Genomic DNA, 21,500 nt, shown 5'->3' with positions numbered 1-21,500 from the left:
GAGTCAGATGGAAACTGTTAGCCTAACTTAGCACAAAGACAGGAGTCTGATGGAAACTGTTAGCCTAACTTAGCACAAAGACAGGAGTCGGATGGAAACTGTTAGCCTAACTTAGCACAAAGACTGGAGTCGGATGGAAACTGTTAGCCTAACTTAGCATAAAGACTGGAGTCGGATGGAAACTGTTAGCCTAACTTAGCACAAAGACAAGAGTCGTATGGAAACTGTTAGCCTAACTTAGCACAAAGACAGGAGTCTGATGGAAACTGTTAGCCTAACTTAGCACAAAGACAGGAGTCGGATGGAAACTGTTAGCCTAACTTAGCATAAAGACAGGAGTCTGATGGAAACTGTTAGCCTAACTTAGCATAAAGACTGGAGTCGGATGGAAACTGTTAGCCTAACTTAGCACAAAGACAAGAGTCGTATGGAAACTGTTAGCCTAACTTAGCATAAAGACTGGAGTCAGACGGAAACAGTTAGCCTGACTTAGCATAAAGACTGGAGTCAGATGGAAACTGTTAGCCTAACTTAGCACAAAGACAGGAGTCTGATGGAAACTGTTAGCCTAACTTAGCACAAAGACAGGAGTCGGATGGAAACTGTTAGCCTAACTTAGCACAAAGACAAGAGTCGTATGGAAACTATTAGCCTAACTTAGCACAAAGACAAGAGTCGTATGGAAACTGTTAGCCTAACTTAGCACAAAGACAAGAGTCATATGGAAACTGTTACCGCCGCCGCCTCGGCATCCCTCAGTTCTGTCGGACCGACTGAAACGCACAGATGTTTACGGGTTTTTGCTGTCTTCAGGTCTGGAGAGAACAGGACGACGATGCACAAGTGCTACACCTTCCTGATCTTCATGGTCCTGCTGCTGCCGTCTCTGGGACTCAGCAGGTAGGACGCCGCGTCCTGTCGGAGCGCCGCAGTGACCGACCTCTGACCCCGCTAACCGCTCTCTGTCTGCCTTTCCAGCCTGGACGTGTTCTTCCGCTGGCTGTTCGACAAGAAGTTCCTGGCCGACGTTACCGTCCGCTTTGAGTACGTACTTTTCCTTCTTCACTTTTTCTAACGTTAGATTTCAGAACGTTGAGATTCAAACATGTTGAATCGTGTGATTTCCCGTTGGTCGTCCCAGGACCTCCATCTCGTCCTGGGTCCATAAACCCATGGATAGATCCTTCCATAGATCCATCCATCCTTCCATCATTCATCCATCCATCCATCCATCCATCATTCATCCATAGATCCATCCATAGATCCATCCATCCTTCCATCATTCATCCATCCATCATTCATCCATCCATCCATAGATCCATCCATCCATAGATCCATCCATCCTTCCATCCATCCATCCATAGATCCATCCATCCATAGATCCATCCATCCTTCATCCATCCATCCATAGATCCATCCTTCCATCCATCATTCATCCATCCATCATTCATCCATCCATCCATAGATCCATCCATCCTTCCATCCATCCATCCATAGATCCATCCATCCATCCTTCCATCCATCCTTCGTCCATCCATCCATCCATCCATAGATCCATCCATCCAGCCATCCATCATCCATCCATAGATCCATCCATCCATCCATCCTTCGTCCATCCATCCATCCATCCATAGATCCATCCATCCATCCATCCTTCGTCCATCCATCCATAGATCCATCCTTCCATCCATCCTTCGTCCATCCATCCATCCATCCATAGATCCATCCATCCATCCATCCTTCGTCCATCCATCCATCCATCCATAGATCCATCCATCCATCCATCATCCATTCATCCATAGATCCATCCATCCATCCTTCCATCCATCTTTCGTCCATCCATCCATAGATCCATCCATCCATCCATCCATCCATCCATCCATCCATCCATCCATAGATCCATCCTTCCATCCATCCTTCGTCCATCCATCCATCCATCCATCCATCCATCCATCCATCCATCCATCCATAGATCCATCCATAGATCCATCCATCCATCCATCCATCCATCCATAGATCCATCCATCCATCCATCCATCCATCCATCCATAGATCCATCCATAGATCCATCCATCCATCCATCCATCCATAAATCCATCCATCCATCCATCCATCCATCCATCCATAGATCCATCCATCATCCATCCATAGATCCATCCATAGATCCATCCATCCATCCATCCATAGATCCATCCATAGATCCATCCATCCATCCATCCATCCATCCATCCATCCATAGATCCATCCATAGATCCATCCATCCATCCATCCATCATCCATCCATCCATAGATCCATCCATAGATCCATCCATCCATCCATCCATCCATAGATCCATCCATCCATCCATCCATCCATAGATCCATCCATAGATCCATCCATCCATCCATCCATCCATAGATCCATCCATCCATCCATCCATCCATCCATAGATCCATCCATCCATCCATCCATCCATCCATCCATAGATCCATCCATAGATCCATCCATCCATCCATCCATCCATAAATCCATCCATCCATCCATCCATCCATCCATCCATAGATCCATCCATCATCCATCCATAGATCCATCCATAGATCCATCCATCCATCCATCCATCCATCCATCCATCCATAGATCCATCCATCCATCCATCCATCCATCCATCCATAGATCCATCCATCATCCATCCATAGATCCATCCATAGATCCATCCATCCATCCATCCATAGATCCATCCATAGATCCATCCATCCATCCATCCATCCATCCATCCATCCATAGATCCATCCATAGATCCATCCATCCATCCATCCATCATCCATCCATCCATAGATCCATCCATCCATCCTTCCATCCATCCTTCCATCCATCCTTCGTCCATCCATCCATAGATTCATCCATCCATCCATCCATCCATCCATAGATCCATCCATCCTTCCATCATTCATCCATCCATCCATCCATCCATCCATCCATCCATCCATCCATCCATCCTTCCATCCATCCATCCATCCATAGATCCATCCATCCTAACATCATTCATCCATCCATCCATCCATCCATCCATCCATCCATCCATCCATCCATCCATCCATCCTTCCATCATTCATCCATCCATCCATCCATCCATCCATAGATCCATCCATCCTTCCATCATTCATCCATCCATCCATCCTTCATTCATCCATCCATCCATCCATCCATCCATCCATCCATCATTCATCCATCCATTCATCCATCCATCCATCCATCCGTCCATCCATCATTCATCCATCCATCCATCCATCCATCCATCCATAGATCCATCCATCCATCATTCATCCATCATCCATAGATCCATCCATCCTTCCATCATTCATCCATCATTCATCCATCCATCCATCATTCATCCATCCATCCATCATTCATCCATCCATCCATAGATCCATCCATCCATCCATCATTCATCCATCCATCCATAGATCCATCCATCCTTCCATCATTCATCCATCCATCCATAGATCCATCCATCCTTCCATCATTCATCCATCCTTCCATCATTCATCCATCCTTCCATCATTCATCCATCCATCATTCATCCATCCATCCTTCCATCATTCATCCATCCATCCATCATTCATCCATCCATCCATAGATCCATCCATCCATCCATCCATCATTCATCCATCCATCCATAGATCCATCCATCCTTCCATCATTCATCCATCCATCCATAGATCCATCCATCCTTCCATCATTCATCCATCCATCCATAGATCCATCCATCCTTCCATCATTCATCCATCCATCCATCCTTCCATCATTCATCCATCCATCATTCATCCATCCATCCATCTATCATTCATCCATCCATCCATCCATCATTCATCCATCCATCCATCCATCCATCCATAGATCCATCCATCCTTCCGTCATTCATCCATCCTTCCATCATTCATCCATCCATCCATTTATCCATCCATCCTTCCATCCATCCATCCATCCATCCATCCATCAGTCATTCATCCATCCATCCATAGATCCATCCATCCTTCCGTCATTCATCCATCCTTCCATCATTCATCCATCCATCCATCCATCCATCCATCCATCCATAGATCCATCCATCCTTCCGTCATTCATCCATCCATCCATCCATCCATAGATCCATCCATCCTTCCGTCATTCATCCATCCTTCCATCATCCATCCATCCATCCATCCATCCATCCATCATTCATCCATCCATCCATAGATCCATCCATCCTTCCATCATTCATCCATCCATCCATCCATCCATAGATCCATCCATCCTTCCGTCATTCATCCATCCTTCCATCCATCCATCCATCCATCCATCCATCCATCCATCCATCCATCCATCCATCCATCAGTCATTCATCCATCCATCCATAGATCCATCCATCCTTCCATCATTCATCCATCCTTCCATCATTCATCCATCCATCCATAGATCCATCCATCCATCCATCCTTCCATCATTCATCCATCCATCCATCATTCATCCATCCATCCATAGATCCATCCATCCATCCATCCATCCATCATTCATCCATCCATCCATAGATCCATCCATCCTTCCATCATTCATCCATCCTTCCATCATTCATCCATCCATCCATCCATCATTCATCCATCCATCCATCCATCCATCATCCATCCATCCATCCATCATTCATCCATCCATCCATAGATCCATCCATCCATCCATCCATCCATCCATCATTCATCCATCCATCCATAGATCCATCCATCCATCCATCATTCATCCATCCATCCATAGATCCATCCATCCTTCCATCATTCATCCATCCTTCCATCATTCATCCATCCATCCATCCATCATTCATCCATCCATCCATCCATCCATCATCCATCCATCCATCCATCATTCATCCATCCATCCATAGATCCATCCATCCATCCATCCATCCATCCATCATTCATCCATCCATCCATAGATCCATCCATCCATCCATCATTCATCCATCCATCCATAGATCCATCCATCCTTCCATCATTCATCCATCCTTCCATCATTCATCCATCCATCCATCATTCATCCATCCATCCATCCTTCCATCATTCATCCATCCATCCATTTATCCATCCATCCTTCCATCCATCCATCCATCCATCCATCCATCCATAGATCCATCCATCCTTCCATCATTCATCCATCCATCCATCCTTCATTCATCCATCCATCCATCCATCCATCATTCATCCATCCATTCATCCATCCATCCATCCATCCGTCCATCCATCATTCATCCATCCATCCATCCATCCATCCATCCATAGATCCATCCATCCATCATTCATCCATCATCCATAGATCCATCCATCCTTCCATCATTCATCCATCATTCATCCATCCATCCATCATTCATCCATCCATCCATCATTCATCCATCCATCCATAGATCCATCCATCCATCCATCATTCATCCATCCATCCATAGATCCATCCATCCTTCCATCATTCATCCATCCATCCATAGATCCATCCATCCTTCCATCATTCATCCATCCTTCCATCATTCATCCATCCTTCCATCATTCATCCATCCATCATTCATCCATCCATCCTTCCATCATTCATCCATCCATCCATCATTCATCCATCCATCCATAGATCCATCCATCCATCCATCCATCATTCATCCATCCATCCATAGATCCATCCATCCTTCCATCATTCATCCATCCATCCATAGATCCATCCATCCTTCCATCATTCATCCATCCATCCATAGATCCATCCATCCTTCCATCATTCATCCATCCATCCATCCTTCCATCATTCATCCATCCATCATTCATCCATCCATCCATCTATCATTCATCCATCCATCCATCCATCATTCATCCATCCATCCATCCATCCATCCATAGATCCATCCATCCTTCCGTCATTCATCCATCCTTCCATCATTCATCCATCCATCCATTTATCCATCCATCCTTCCATCCATCCATCCATCCATCCATCCATCAGTCATTCATCCATCCATCCATAGATCCATCCATCCTTCCGTCATTCATCCATCCTTCCATCATTCATCCATCCATCCATCCATCCATCCATAGATCCATCCATCCTTCCGTCATTCATCCATCCATCCATCCATCCATAGATCCATCCATCCTTCCGTCATTCATCCATCCTTCCATCATCCATCCATCCATCCATCCATCCATCCATCCATCCATCATTCATCCATCCATCCATAGATCCATCCATCCTTCCATCATTCATCCATCCATCCATCCATCCATAGATCCATCCATCCTTCCGTCATTCATCCATCCTTCCATCCATCCATCCATCCATCCATCCATCCATCCATCCATCCATCCATCCATCCATCCATCAGTCATTCATCCATCCATCCATAGATCCATCCATCCTTCCATCATTCATCCATCCTTCCATCATTCATCCATCCATCCATAGATCCATCCATCCATCCATCCTTCCATCATTCATCCATCCATCCATCATTCATCCATCCATCCATAGATCCATCCATCCATCCATCCATCCATCATTCATCCATCCATCCATAGATCCATCCATCCTTCCATCATTCATCCATCCTTCCATCATTCATCCATCCATCCATCCATCATTCATCCATCCATCCATCCATCCATCATCCATCCATCCATCCATCATTCATCCATCCATCCATAGATCCATCCATCCATCCATCCATCCATCCATCATTCATCCATCCATCCATAGATCCATCCATCCATCCATCATTCATCCATCCATCCATAGATCCATCCATCCTTCCATCATTCATCCATCCTTCCATCATTCATCCATCCATCCATCATTCATCCATCCATCCATCCATCCATCATTCATCCATCCATCCATCCATCCATCATTCATCCATTCATCCATCCATCCATCCATCATTCATCCATCCATTCATCCATCGTTCCATCCATCATCCATCCATCATTCATCCATCCATCCATCCATCCATCATTCATCCATCCATCCATTCATCCATCCATCCATCCATCCATCATTCATCCATTCATCCATCCATCCTTCCATCATTCATTCATCCATCCATCCATCCATCCATCCTTCCATCATCCATCCATCCATCCACCCATCCATCATTCATCCATCCATCATTCATCCATCCATTCATCCATCATCCATCCATCCATCATTCATCCATCCATCCATCCATCATTCATCCATCCTTCCATCATCCATCCATCCATCATTCATCCATCCATCCTTCCATCCATCATTCATCCATCCATTCATCCACCCATCCATCCATCCATCCATCCATCCATCCATCATTCATCCATCCATTCATCCATCCATCATCCATCCATCCATCATTCATCCATCCATCCATCCATCCATCCTTCCATTATTCATCCATCCATCATTCATCCATCCATCCTTCCTTCCATTATTCATCCATCCATCCATCCTTCCATCATCCATCCATCCATCATTCATCCATCCATCCTTCCTTCCATTATTCATCCATCCATCCATCCTTCCATCATCCATCCATCCATCATTCATCCATCCATCCATCCTTCCATCATCCATCCATCCATCATTCATCCATCCATTCATCCACCCATCCATCATTCATCCATCCATCCATCCTTCAATCATTCATCCATCCATCCATCCATCCATCCTTCCTTCCATTATTCATCCATCCATCCATCATTCATCCATCATTCATCCATCATTCATCCATCCATCCATCCTTCAATCATTCATCCATCCATCCATCATTCATCCATCATTCATCCATCCATCCATCCTTCCATCATTCATCCATCCATCCATCATTCATCCATCATTCATCCATCCATCCATCCTTCAATCATTCATCCATCCATCCATCCATCATTCATCCATTATCCCTCCCTCCCTCCCTCCCTCCCTCCCTCCCTCCCTCCCTCCATCCCATAAATGTTTCCCTCAGTCAGTAAGAACTCGTGTCCCCTTCAGGTGCGTCTTCTTGCCGGATAACGGAGCGTTCTTTGTCAACTACGTCATCGCCTCGGCGTTCATCGGGAACGCCATGGACCTGCTGAGGATCCCCGGCCTGCTCATGTACATGATCCGTCTGTGCCTGGCGCGCTCGGCCGCCGACCGCCGGAACGTCAAGAGGGTGAGAACCGGCGCCGAACGAGCCGTCGCAGGCCTAAGGTTCTGATTGGTTCTGTCCTCTAACCGTCTCTTTCTCCGGCGTCCGCAGCATCAGGCCTACGAGTTCCAGTTCGGCGCGGCGTACGCCTGGATGATGAACGTCTTCACGGTGGTGATGGCCTACAGCATCACCTGCCCCATTATCGTGCCCTTCGGTCAGCGCCGCCGCCGCACGCATCAGCAGGTCTGGTCTCGGGTTCTGGTCTCAGGTCGGTCCGGCTCACGGTGTGTCTGCTCCCCTGTGCCCGCAGGTCTGATGTACATGCTGCTCAAACACCTGGTGGACAGGTACAACATGTACTACGCATACCTGCCCTCCAAGCTGGACAAGAAGATCCACTCCGGAGCCGTGACTCAGGTGGTGGCCGCCCCCATCCTCTGCCTCTTCTGGCTGCTCTTCTTCTCCACCGTGCGCACAGGTAAAGCCTGAGTTATACCTCTTCTAACTGCCCTTGCGCTTGCGTTAATGGCTCGAGACGTTTATGCTTCATTTTGCTTTGTCGGCGGTTGCGTGTGCTGCGTGGCGATTCACCGCCAGGACAGTAGGTGGAGCAGCGGGTTTTTTCAATGACGACCTTAGAGAAGCCTACCACGATGAAAGGAAATTCATCGGCAAGTCTCTCTTCGAGTGGATTCATGCTTCTTCTTCTTCTTCTTCTTCTTCTTTTTCTTCTTCGCTTTCTACCTTGGCGTTTGAAAACAGCGGTCTTTTATTAGGGGATGAAACCGGAAGATAGATGTAGATAGTGGCTTGCGCTTGCGTCTTGCGTGAAGTTTAGCGTAGTGGGCTGAGCAGGCACCCCATGTACAGATGCTACAGTCCTCGCTGCAGCTGGCCCCGGTTTTAGTCCCGCACCGAGCGGCCCTGTGCTGCATGTCTCTCTCCAACTGTCCTATCATTAAAGGCATAAAAAGCCCCAAAAATATCCTTAAAAAAAAAGAAAAAAAGAAAATTGAGGTGACACACGCAAGGGCTTGCGTATGCGTCTTGCATCACCGACCATAAATTGACTTTAAGCCAGAGACTACGCCTTCCACCATCAGGTCCGAGTCAGGTGAGTCCGCGGTCTGAAGCCGAAACAGAGGGCCAGTGACTCCGACCCCTCGGCTGAAGCAAAGGCTCCTCCTATGTGGGACGCGTTGGGGTAAAATATGTCGGTGTCTCCGGTTGCTGAACGCTGTCTGTTGTCATCGTTCCGCCAGGCTTCCAGACGCCGACCTCCATGTTCACCCTGGTGGTGCTGATCATTACCATCGTGGTCTGTCTGTCACACGTCTGCTTCGGACACTTCAAGTACCTGAGCGCCCACAACTACAAGGTAAAGCTTGAGCTGAGTGACGGGCCGCCGTATCACTCTGTCTCACTCTGCCTCACTCTGCCTCACTCTGCCTCACTCTGCCTCACTCTGCCCCACTCTCTGCCTCACTCTGCCCCACTCTGCCTCACTCTGCCTCACTCTGCCTCACCCTGCCCCACTCTCTGCCTCACTATGCCTCACACTGCGCCACTCTCTGCCTCACTCTCTGCCTCACTCTGCCCCACTCTGCCTCACTCTGCCTCACTCTGTCTCACTCTGCCCCACTCTCTGCCTCACTCTGTCTCTCTGCCTCACTCTGCCCCACTCTGCCTCACTCTGCCTCACTCTGCCCCACTCTCTGCCTCACTCTGCCTCACACTGCGCCACTCTCTGCCTCACTCTGCCCCACTCTGCCTCACTCTGTCTCTCTGCCTCACTCTGCCCCACTCTCTGCCTCACTCTGCCCCACTCTGCCTCACTCTGCCCCACTCTCTGCCTCACTCTGCCTCACACTGCCCCACTCTCTGCCTCACTCTGCCCCACTCTGCCTCACTCTGCCCCACTCTCTGCCTCACTCTGTCTCACTCTGCCCCACTCTCTGCCTCACTCTGCCCCACTCTGCCTCACTCTGCCCCACTCTGCCCCACTCTCTGCCTCACTCTGCCTCACACTGCCCCACTCTCTGCCTCACTCTGCCTCACTCTCTGCCTCACTCTACCTCACTCTCTGCCTCACTCTGTCTCACTCTGCCCCACTCTCTGCCTCACTCTGCCCCACTCTCTGCCCCACTCTGTCTCACTCTGCCCCACTCTGCCCCACTCTCTGCCTCACTCTGCCTCACTCTGCCCCACTCTGCCTCACTCTGCCTCACTCTCTGCCTCACTCTACCTCACTCTCTGCCTCACTCTGTCTCACTCTGCCCCACTCTCTGCCTCACTCTGTCTCTCTGCCTCACTCTGCCCCACTCTCTGCCTCACTCTGCCCCACTCTGCCTCACTCTGCCTCACTCTGCCCCACTCTGCCTCACTCTGCCTCACTCTGCCCCACTCTGCCCCACTCTGCCTCACTCTGTCTCACTCTGCCTCACTCTGCCTCACTCTGTCTCACTCTGCCTCACTCTGCCTCACTCTGCCCCACTCTCTGCCTCACTCTGCCTCACACTGCCCCACTCTGCCTCACTCTGCCCCACTCTCTGCCTCACTCTGTCTCACTCTGCCCCACTCTCTGCCTCACTCTGCCCCACTCTGCCTCACTCTGCCCCACTCTGCCCCACTCTCTGCCTCACTCTGCCTCACACTGCCCCACTCTCTGCCTCACTCTGCCTCACTCTGCCTCACTCTGCCCCACTCTGCCCCACTCTCTGCCTCACTCTGCCTCACACTGCCCCACTCTCTGCCTCACTCTGCCTCACTCTGCCCCACTCTGCCCCACTCTGCCTCACTCTGCCCCACTCTCTGCCTCACTCTGCCTCACACTGCCCCACTCTCTGCCTCACTCTGCCTCACTCTGCCTCACTCTCTGCCTCACTCTGCCCCACTCTCTGCCTCACTCTGTCTCTCTCTGCCTCACTCTGCCCCACTCTCTGCCCCACTCTGCCTCACTCTGCCTCACTCTGCCCCACTCTGCCTCACTCTGCCTCACTCTGCCCCACTCTGCCCCACTCTGCCTCACTCTGTCTCACTCTGCCTCACTCTGCCTCACTCTGTCTCACTCTGCCTCACTCTGCCTCACTCTGCCTCACTCTGTCTCACTCTGCCTCACACTGCCCCACTCTCTGCCTCACTCTGCCCCACTCTGCCTCACTCTGCCCCACTCTCTGCCTCACTCTGTCTCACTCTGCCCCACTCTCTGCCTCACTCTGCCCCACTCTGCCCCACTCTGCCCCACTCTCTGCCTCACTCTGCCTCACACTGCCCCACTCTCTGCCTCACTCTGCCTCACTCTGCCCCACTCTCTGCCCCACTCTGCCTCACTCTGCCTCACTCTGCCCCACTCTCTGCCTCACTCTGCCCCACTCTGCCCCACTCTGCCTCACTCTCTGCCTCACTCTGTCTCACTCTGCCCCACTCTCTGCCTCACTCTGTCTCACTCTGCCCCACTCTGCCTCACTCTCTGCCTCACTCTGTCTCACTCTGCCCCACTCTCTGCCTCACTCTGCCCCACTCTGCCTCACTCTGCCCCACTCTGCCTCACTCTGCCTCACTCTGCCCCACTCTGCCTCACTCTCTGCCTCACTCTGTCTCTCTCTGCCCCACTCTCTGCCTCACTCTGTCTCTCTCTGCCCCACTCTCTGCCTCACTCTGTCTCACTCTGCCCCACTCTCTGCCTCACTCTGCCCCACTCTGCTTCACTCTGCCTCACTCTGCCTCTCTCTGCCCCACTCTCTGCCTCACTCTGCCCCACTCTCTGCCTCACTCTGCCCCACTCTCTGCCTCACTCTGCCCCACTCTGCCCCACTCTGCCCCACTCTGCCTCACTCTCTCTGCCTCACTCTGCCCCACTCTGCCTCACTCTGCCCCACTCTGCCTCTCTCTGCCTCACTCTGCCCCACTCTGCCTCACTCTGTCTCACTCTGCCCCACTCTCTGCCTCACTCTGCCTCACTCTGCCCCACTCTGCCTCACTCTGCCCCACTCTGCCTCACTCTGCCCCACTCTCTGCCCCACTCTGCCTCACTCTGCCCCACTCTCTGCCTCACTCTGCCCCACTCTCTGCCTCACTCTGCCCCACTCTCTGCCTCACTCTGCCCGTCTCCTCCTCAGATCGACACGAAGGAGAACGAAGTGGACACCGTGGAGAACGGACGCCCCGCTCGCTCCTCATCCTCCCCGAACACCAAGTCTCAGGTGAGTGTCGGCTGAAACCAAAAGCTATGACGGACCCTGTGGTTGTGACCCCGCTGACGTACCTATGACGGCCCCTGTGGTCTTGACCCCGCTGACGTACCTATGACGGCCCCTGTGGTCGTGACCCCGCTGACGTACCTATGGCGGCCCCTGTGGTCGTAACCCCGCTGACGTACCTAAGACGGGCCCTGTGGTCATGACCCCGCTGACGTACCTATGACAGCCCCTGTGGTCGTGACCCCGCTGACGTACCTATGACGGGCCCTGTGGTCGTAACCTCGCTGACGTACCTATTACGGCCCCTGTGGTCGTAACCCCGCTGACGTACCTATGACGGCCCCTGTGGTCATGACCCCGCTGACGTACCTATGACGGGCCCTGTGGTCGTAACCTCGCTGACGTACCTATTACGGCCCCTGTGGTCGTAACCCCGCTGACGTACCTATGACGGGCCCTGTGGTCGTAACCTCGCTGACGTACCTATGAAGACCCCTGTGGTCGTAACCTCGCTGACGTACCTATGACGGCCCCTGTGGTCGTAACCTCGCTGACGTACCTATGACGGGCCCTGTGGTCGTAACCCCGCTGACGCACCTATGACGGCCCCTGTGGTCGTAACCTCGCTGACGTACCTATGACGGCCCCTGTGGTCGTAACCCCGCTGACGCACCTATGACGGCCCCTGTGGACGTAACCCCGCTGACGTACCTATGACGGCCCCTGTGGTCGTGACCCCGCTGACGTATCTATGACGGCCCCTGTGGTAATGACCCCGCTGACGTATCTATGACGGCCCCTGTGGTAATGACCCCGCTGACGTACCTATGACGGCCCCTGTGGTAATGACCCTGCTGACGTACCTATGACGGGCCCTGTGGTTGTAACCCCGCTGACGTACCTATGACGGCCCCTGTGGTCGTGACCCCGCTGACGTACCTATGACGGCCCCTGTGGTAATGACCCTGCTGACGTACCTATGACGGCCCCTGTGGTCGTAACCCCGCTGACGTACCTATGACGGCCCCTGTGGTCGTGACCCCGCTGACGTACCTATGACGGCCCCTGTGGTCGTGACCCCGCTGACGTACCTATGAAGGCCCCTGTGTTCGTAACCCCGCTGACGTACCAATGGCGGCCCCTTTGGTTGTGACCCCGCTGACGTACCTATGACGGCCCCTGTGGTCGTGACCCCGCTGACGTACCTATGGCGGCCCCTGTGGTTGTGACCCCGCTGACGTACCTATGACGGCCCCTGTGGTTGTAACCCCGCTGACGTAGCTATGACGGACCCTGTGGTCATGACCCCACTGACGTACCTATGACGGCCCCTGTGGTTGTAACCCCGCTGACGTAGCTATGACGGCCCCTGTGGTCGTGATCCCGCTGACGTACCTATGGCGGCCCCTGTGGTTGTGACCCCGCTGACGTACCAATTGCGGCCCCTTTGGTTGTGACCCCGCTGACGTACCTATGGCGGCCCCTTTGGTTGTGACCCCGCTGACGTACCTATGGCGGCCCCTGTGGTTATGACCCCGCTGACGTACCTATGACGGCCCCTGTGGTCGTGACCCCGCTGACGTACCTATGACGGCCCCTGTGGTTGTAACCCCGCTGACGTAGCTATGACGGACCCTGTGGTCATGACCCCGCTGACGTACCTATGACGGCCCCTGTGGTCGTAACCCCGCTGACGTACCTATGACGGGCCCCTGTGGTTCTGACCCGGTCCTGAACCGGTTCTGGTTCTGTTTGCAGCAGCAGCAGGCCCAGCAGCAGCAGATGTACATCGCCCAGGTGCTCCAGGACCCGAACTCGGACGAGCCGGGCGGCGGCAGCGAGGAGGACCGGGGCTCCTCCCAGGACGAGGAGCTGCTGAACGGAGGCAACAGCATCAACGAGGCGGATTTCCAGTCGGGGGAGGACAGTCTGATCGCAAACGAGGTCCACCAGTAGCTGGAGGCGGGGCTAGAGGGAGGGGGCGGAGCTAGTCTGGGGTCCTAAGATCACTTCTCCGCCCCCCTCTCAGCCTGAAGACTTGACCCTGATCTCTGACGCCGGCGTTGGGTCGCCCACATCCAGCCCCGCACGCTGCTGAGGCCCGCGGGCATCGAACTGCCTCAGCAGGACGCCACTGTACATGACCACAAAGCCAAATCGTTGGTTGTTTTTTTTCTCGTTGGGGGTTCAAAGTTGTGCCTGGGCTGGATTTTGTTCGTTTGCACTTCGTGTCTTGACTCCCGACCCGTCCGCAGGTCACCTGGTTTCGACCTGTCGACGGCCGACGGCGTCTTTTTCCTCCAGATGAGCCCATGGCGTCGCCACCACCCTCCGGCATCGGAGCGCTAAGTAACTTGCCAAACGCCACTTCTCGTAGTCGTAGACGCTTCGCTTACGCAGACGCAGCGCCTCCCTCTTCCCTGCCGGCTCCTTCCTCGCCGCTCGCTGATCCGTTTTGTTTTTCTAACGACCTGCCGAGCTTTCGCTGCATGTTGTTAAAAAGCGTTAAACGCTGTCTTCGGACGACGCCATTCATCGCAGGATTGTGCGAACCCTGTGAACTCGCCGTGTTTCCATCCCATTCTTTGCAGCACGTCCCCCTGGATGAGCGTTCAGCTCCAGAACCGGCGGGCCAGACTCGAGGATATTTTCCTTTCTGGGTTTATTTCACCTGAACTACCTTAATGTGAAGAAGGGAGCAGGGATGTTGGTGTCTGTGTAGCTGTAGGAACTCTTTCTAAGCCACTCCTGGGTCGTTGGATCTCGGGTCGACGCAGAGGAGCAGCGCTCTTCGTCCGAAGGTCCACCCTCCACGCCTGAAGCTGTCAGGACTCTCAAGGGAAACGTTCTCCGTGTGTTTTGACGTGTGCGCTGTTTCTGTGTGAGTGTGTGCGTTAGCTTGTTGCTAATCCTGTAGGACTCGACGTCTCCATCAGAAACACAGAAACAGCTTCTCTGACGGGTCCTCCGTCTGTTTTAGGGTTAGTTTGGTTTTCCTTCACTGTGGTAAAAACCTTTAAAATATAAAATCACGTCTGGTGTTTCTGCTGCATCACGGCTCCGGGCTGAGCCTGCGGCCGGGCTGAGCCTGCGGCCGGGCTGAGCCTGCGGCCGGGCTGAGCCTGCGGCCGGGTTAAGGTTGAACCTGCAACCGGGCTGAGCCTGCGGCCGGGTTAAGGTTGAACCTGCAACCGGGCTGAGCCTGCGGCCGGCTTGAGCCTGCGGCCGGGTTAAGGTTGAACCTGCGGTCGGGCTGAGCCTGCGGCCGGGCTGAGCCTGCGGCCGGGTTAAGGTTGAACCTGCGGTCGGGCTGAGCCTGCGGCCGGGCTGAGCCTGCGGCCGGGTTAAGGTTGAACCTGCGGCCGGGTTAAGGTTGAACCTGCGGCCGGGCTGAGCCTGCGGCCCGGCTGAGGTTGAGCCTGCGGCTCCGGTGTTCTCACTCATCGGCATTCGTGTCGTACGCTTCCATCCTTCAGTCTGTTGTCTGGCCAGCAGCACTCGGTTGAAAGCGGACTCACTTTCTGAGGGAACTAATCGGTAAATCTCGACCCACTGACTTCCAGAGCATGCTCAGTTGGTTTCAGGCTCATCAGCTTAGAGAGCTTCATCCCTCTTCCGTAGCTTAGCGTTAGCTGAGTTTCCAAATGTCATAAAACTTAATGAACCTTTCAGAAACCTTGCTAAATAAAATGTGAGTTTTATCCGTCCACCACCAATATGTGCTCATCTAGGGTTGGTTCATCGGGATATCCTGTAGCTAGCGCTAAATTTCCACCTTTTCTTAGTTTTTCTTTGGACTTTTCTGTGTTTCCATTGTGTGATTTTTGCACAAAGTGGAAAAAGTTTTTCTTAAAACAGCCGCACGGAAACACAACCACTGGAAAAAGAAGAAGACCAAACTTTCAGAGAGACGTAGAAGCAGGTCTGATAGTTTGTGTCTTCGTCACGCTTCTTCTCGTGATCAAATAAAAAAGTGGGCGGGGTTATCTGCTGGAGCTGTGATTGGCCCAAAGCTCACAGGTGGGCGGGGTTATCTGCTGGAGCTGTGATTGGCCCAAAGGTCGCAGGTGGGCGGGGTTATCTGCTGGAGCTGTGATTGGCCCAAAGCTCACAGGTGGGCGGGGTTATCTGCTGGAGCTGTGATTGGCCCAAAGCTCACAGGTGGGTGGGGTTATCTGCTAGAGCTGTGATTGGCCCAAAGGTTGCAGGTGGGCGGGGTTATCTGCTGGAGCTGTGATTGGCCCAAAGGTCGCAGGTGGGCGGGGTTATCTGCTGAAGCTGTGATTGGCCCAAAGGTCGCAGGATATTTCCGATGTTCCAGCATCAGGAGCCATTTTGGCTCCGTCCTTCCCCCTGGTGGACAGATATTGACACATAAACAAACGACGCTCACGCCGTGGCGGCTTCTCTACGTATAACTGAAGTTAGAAACTAATGTTGCTGGTCATGTAGAACGCCATTATTGTCTCCGTGGCGACGGGAGCAGGAACCGTGCCGGCGGACAGCGACGTGACAATGATGGAATAGTCTCAGGTGTTTCTTTTGTTTCTTACAATAATGTTTACATCGGTTTGCGTTGCTCCTTTTGTGTTGCTGATGTTCTGCACTGTGCGTGTGTGAGCGTGCACGTGTGTGTGTGCGTGAGGCTGACGCAGAGCTGGACTATGAAAGCTGTGGCCGGCCGACCAACCGGCGCCACACGCTGGAGAACCCGCAGATGTGTTCAGATGTTGATGTTCGGCCCTGATTGTACGCACATGAACCCCAGGATCCAGGTTCTGAGCCTCAGGATCCAGGTTCTGAACCCCAGGATCCAGGTTCTGAGCCTCAGGATCCAGGTTCTGAACCCCAGGATCCAGGTTCTGAACCCCAGGATCCAGGTTTTGAGCCCCAGGATCCAGGTTCTGAGCCTCAGGATCCAGGTTCTGAGCCTCAGGATCCAGGTTCTGAACCCCAGGATCCAGGTTCTGAGCCTCAGGATCCAGGTTCTGAACCCCAAGATCCAGGTTTTGAGCCCCAGGATCCAGGTTCTGAGCCTCAGGATCCAGGTTCTGAACCCCAGGATCCAGGTTCTGAACCCCAAGATCCAGGTTTTGAGCCCCAGGATCCAGGTTCTGAGCCTCGGGATCCAGGTTCTGAACCTCAGGATCCAGGTTCTGAACCCCAGGATCCAGGTTCTGAGCCTCAGGATCCAGGTTCTGAGCCTCAGGATCCAGGTTCTGAACCCCAGGATCCGGGTTCAGCTTAGAACTTCATGGGACCGGATAATCATGCACGTGTCAGACCTGAAGAAGGCTGGAACAGGATTTTCAATGGGACTGAAATCTGAAACGGACCGAGTGCCGAAACCGATCATAGAGATAACCAGACCTGATCCAGACCTGATCCAGACCTGATCCAGACCTGATCCAGGTATTTATTCATCATCGACCCAATGTGCAGGGTCCTGGGTCCGGTCCTAGGTCTGTTCTGCGGTCCTAGGGTGCTGGATCCTGGGTCCGGTCTGGTCCTGGATCTGGTCCTAGGGTCCTGGGTCTGGGTCCTGGGTCCTGGGTCCTGGGTCCTGGGTCTGGTCCTGGGTCCTGGGTCCTGGGTCCTGGGTCCTGGATCTGGTCCTGGGTCTGGTCCTGGGTCCTGGGTCCTGGGTCCTGGGTCCTGGGTCCTGGATCTGGTCCTGGGTCTGGTCCTGGGTCCTGGGTCCTGGGTCCTGGGTCCTGGGTCTGGTCCTGGGTCCTGGGTCCTGGGTCCTGGGTCCTGGGTCCTGGGTCTGGTCCTGGGTCCTGGGTCTGGTCCTGGGTCCTGGGTCCTGGGTCCTGGGTCCTGGGTCTGGTCCTGGGTCCTGGGTCCTGGGTCCTGGGTCCTGGGTCCTGGGTCCTGGGTCTGGTCCTGGGTCCTGGATCTGGTCCTGGGTCCTGGGTCCTGAGCTGGAGCCTGACAGCTTGGGGTCTCTGGGTGATATTTTTGTATCCTGCTGACTGAGGTATTTGATACTGAACACGTGTTGAAGAAGAAGAATAATCAGCTTTTTGCTTTTTGCTTTTCATAGTTTTTAACTCGTTGTTGAAGTTCCTGAAATGTGAAAGAAGAATGTGAACCGAAGCTGCAGAAAGCTGTAAAAATAACGTGTAAATAGTTTCTGTTCATCTCATGCTTTAATTTATTGCTGTGACTCTATTTATTTTTACTTTTCTCTCCGTATGTACAGAAACATTTACGTCCTATTTATGTTCCATGATCAATAAAACTGGCTCCATCTGCTGTTTGTGTCTGTGGAAAGTAAGTGAACCCCTGATCCAGCAGCTGGTAGCAGCAGTGTGTGAGAAACTAAGTGAACCCCTGATCCAGCAGCTGGTAGCAGCAGTGAGTGAGAAACTAAGTGAACCCCTGATCCAGCAGCTGGTAGCAGCAGTGAGTGAGAAACTAAGTGAACCCCTGATCCAGCAGCTGGTAGCAGCAGTGAGTGAGAAACTAAGTGAACCCCTGATCCAGCAGCTGGTAGCAGCAGTGAGTGAGAAACTAAGTGAACCCCTGATCCAGCAGCTGGTAGCAGCAGTGAGTGAGAAACTAAGTGAACCCCTGATCCAGCAGCTGGTAGCAGCAGTGAGTGAGAAACTAAGTGAACCCCTGATCCAGCAGCTGGTAGCAGCAGTGAGTGAGAAACTAAGTGAACCCCTGATCCAGCAGCTGGTAGCAGCAGTGAGAAACTAAGTGAACCCCTGATCCAGCAGCTGGTAGCAGCAGTGAGTGAGAAACTAAGTGAACCCCTGATCCAGCAGCTGGGAGCAGCAGTGAGTGAGAAACTAAGTGAACCCCTGATCCAGCAGCTGGTAGCAGCAGTGAGTGAGAAACTAAGTGAACCCCTGATCCAGAGCTGGTAGTAGCAGTGAGAAACTAAGTGAACCCCTGATCCAGCAGCTGGTAGCAGCAGTGTGTGAGAAACTAAGTGAACCCCTGATCCAGCAGCTGGTAGCAGCAGTGGGAAACTAAGTGAACCCCTGATCCAGCAGCTGGTTGCAGCAGTGAGTGAGAAACTAAGTGAACCCCTGATCCAGCAGCTGGTAGCAGCAGTGGGAAACTAAGTGAACCCCTGATCCAGCAGCTGGTAGCAGCAGTGAGTGAGAAACTAAGTGAACCCCTGATCCAGCAGCTGGTAGCAGCAGTGTGTGAGAAACTAAGTGAACCCCTGATCCAGCAGCTGGTAGCAGCAGTGTGTGAGAAACTAAGTGAACCCCTGATCCAGCAGCTGGTAGCAGCAGTGGGAAACTAAGTAAACCCCTGATCCAGCAGCTGGTAGCAGCAGTGAGTGAGAAACTAAGTGAACCCCTGATCCAGCAGCTGGTAGCAGCAGTGAGTGAGAAACTAAGTGAACCCCTGATCCAGCAGCTGGTAGCAGCAGTGTGTGAGAAACTAAGTGAACCCCTGATCCAGCAGCTGGTAGCAGCAGTGAGTGAGAAACTAAGTGAACCCCTGATCCAGCAGCTGGTAGCAGCAGTGTGTGAGAAACTAAGTGAACCCCTGATCCAGCAGCCGGTAGCAGCAGTGAGTGAGAAACTAAGTGAACCCCCGATCCAGCAGCTGGTAGCAGCAGTGAGTGAGAAACTAAGTGAACCCCCGATCCAGCAGCTGGTAGCAGCAGTGAGTGAGAAACTAAGTGAACCCCCGATCCAGCAGCTGGTAGCAGCAGTGTGTGAGAAACTAAGTGAACCCCTGATCCAGCAGCTGGTAGCAGCAGTGTGTGAGAAACTAAGTGAACCCCTGATCCAGCAGCTGGTAGCAGCAGTGAGAAACTAAGTGAACCCCTGATCCAGCAGCTGGTAGCAGCAGTGAGTGAGAAACTAAGTGAACCCCTGATCCAGCAGCTGGTAGCAGCAGTGAGTGAGAAACTAAGTGAACCCCTGATCCAGCAGCTGGTAGCAGCAGTGAGTGAGAAACTAAGTGAACCCCTGATCCAGCAGCTGGTAGCAGCAGTGAGTGAGAAACTAAGTGAACCCCTGATCCAGCAGCTGGTAGCAGCAGTGAGTGAGAAACTAAGTGAACCCCTGATCCAGCAGCTGGTAGCAGCAGTGAGTGAGAAACTAAGTGAACCCCTGATCCAGCAGCTGGTAGCAGCAGTGAGAAACTAAGTGAACCCCTGATCCAGCAGCTGGGAGGAGCAGTGAGTGAGAAACTAAGTGAACCCCTGATCCAGCAGCTGGTAGCAGCAGTGAGTGAGAAACTAAGTGAACCCCTGATCCAGCAGCTGGTAGCAGCAGTGAGTGAGAAACTAAGTGAACCCCTGATCCAGCAGCTGGTAGCAGCAGTGGGAAACTAAGTGAACCCCTGATCCAGCAGCTGGTAGCAGCAGTCTGTGAGAAACTAAGTGAACCCCTGATCCAGCAGCTGGTAGCAGCAGTGAGTGAGAAACTAAGTGAACCCCTGATCCAGCAGCTGGTAGCAGCAGTGAGTGAGAAACTAAGTGAACCCCTGATCCAGCAGCTGGTAGCAGCAGTGAGTGAGAAACTAAGTGAACCCCTGATCCAGCAGCTGGTAGCAGCAGTGAGTGGGAAACTAAGTGAACCCCTGATCCAGCAGCTGGTAGCAGCAGTGAGTGAGAAACTAAGTGAACCCCTGATCCAGCAGCTGGTAGCAGCAGTGAGTGAGAAACTAAGTGAACCCCTGATCCAGCAGCTGGTAGCAGCAGTGTGTGAGAAACTAAGTGAACCCCTGATCCAGCAGCTGGTAGCAGCAGTGAGTGAGAAACTAAGTGAACCCCCGATCCAGCAGCTGGTAGCAGCAGTGAGTGAGAAACTAAGTGAACCCCTGATCCAGCAGCTGGTAGCAGCAGTGTGTGAGAAACTAAGTGAACCCCTGATCCAGCAGCTGGTAGCAGCAGTGTGTGAGAAACTAAGTGAACCCCTGATCCAGCAGCTGGTAGCAGCAGTGAGTGAGAAACTAAGTGAACCCCTGATCCAGCAGCTGGTAGCAGCAGTGAGTGAGAAACTAAGTGAACCCCTTATCCAGCAGCTGGTAGCAGCAGTGAGTGAGAAACTAAGTGAACCCCTGATCCAGCAGCTGATAGCAGCAGTGAGTGAGAAACTAAGTGAACCCCTGATCCAGCAGCTGGTAGCAGCAGTGAGTGAGAAACTAAGTGAACCCCTGATCCAGCAGCTGGTAGCAGCAGTGA

The 21,500-nt window shown here is 52.6% G+C and overlaps 2 protein-coding genes across 6 annotated transcripts in view; both read left to right on the top strand.

Moving 5' to 3' along the window:
• The window catches only part of LOC142378179 (mechanosensitive cation channel TMEM63B-like), a 221,053-nt gene extending 202,458 nt beyond the window's left edge, over window positions 1-18,595 (top strand). For 4 of the 5 annotated variants that reach the window (XM_075462425.1, XM_075462426.1, XM_075462423.1 and 1 more), the window contains 8 exons: window positions 814-900; window positions 979-1,044; window positions 7,997-8,159; window positions 8,247-8,352; window positions 8,449-8,616; window positions 9,401-9,516; window positions 12,257-12,340; window positions 14,096-18,595. In XM_075462425.1, coding sequence (XP_075318540.1) covers window positions 814-900; window positions 979-1,044; window positions 7,997-8,159; window positions 8,247-8,352; window positions 8,449-8,616; window positions 9,401-9,516; window positions 12,257-12,340; window positions 14,096-14,293 — 988 coding nt within the window. In that variant the 3' untranslated portion in view covers window positions 14,294-18,595. The remainder of the gene's footprint in view (window positions 1-813; window positions 901-978; window positions 1,045-7,996; window positions 8,160-8,246; window positions 8,353-8,448; window positions 8,617-9,400; window positions 9,517-12,256; window positions 12,341-14,095) is intronic. The other variant, XM_075462424.1, reaches the window with a different exon arrangement.
• On the top strand, window positions 17,002-18,595 carry LOC142378194 (uncharacterized). The gene is made up of 2 exons (XM_075462453.1): window positions 17,002-17,154; window positions 17,197-18,595. Exons 1-2 carry the CDS (start codon window positions 17,002-17,004, stop codon window positions 17,731-17,733), a joined length of 690 nt encoding a protein of 229 aa, XP_075318568.1. The 3' UTR covers window positions 17,734-18,595.
• Window positions 18,596-21,500: the final 2,905 nt, after the last annotated feature.

Source organism: Odontesthes bonariensis, chromosome 4 (assembly GCF_027942865.1).
Source record: "Odontesthes bonariensis isolate fOdoBon6 chromosome 4, fOdoBon6.hap1, whole genome shotgun sequence".
Taxonomy (NCBI): domain Eukaryota; kingdom Metazoa; phylum Chordata; class Actinopteri; order Atheriniformes; family Atherinopsidae; genus Odontesthes; species Odontesthes bonariensis.
This window is presented reverse-complemented; position numbering and strand designations above follow the sequence as displayed.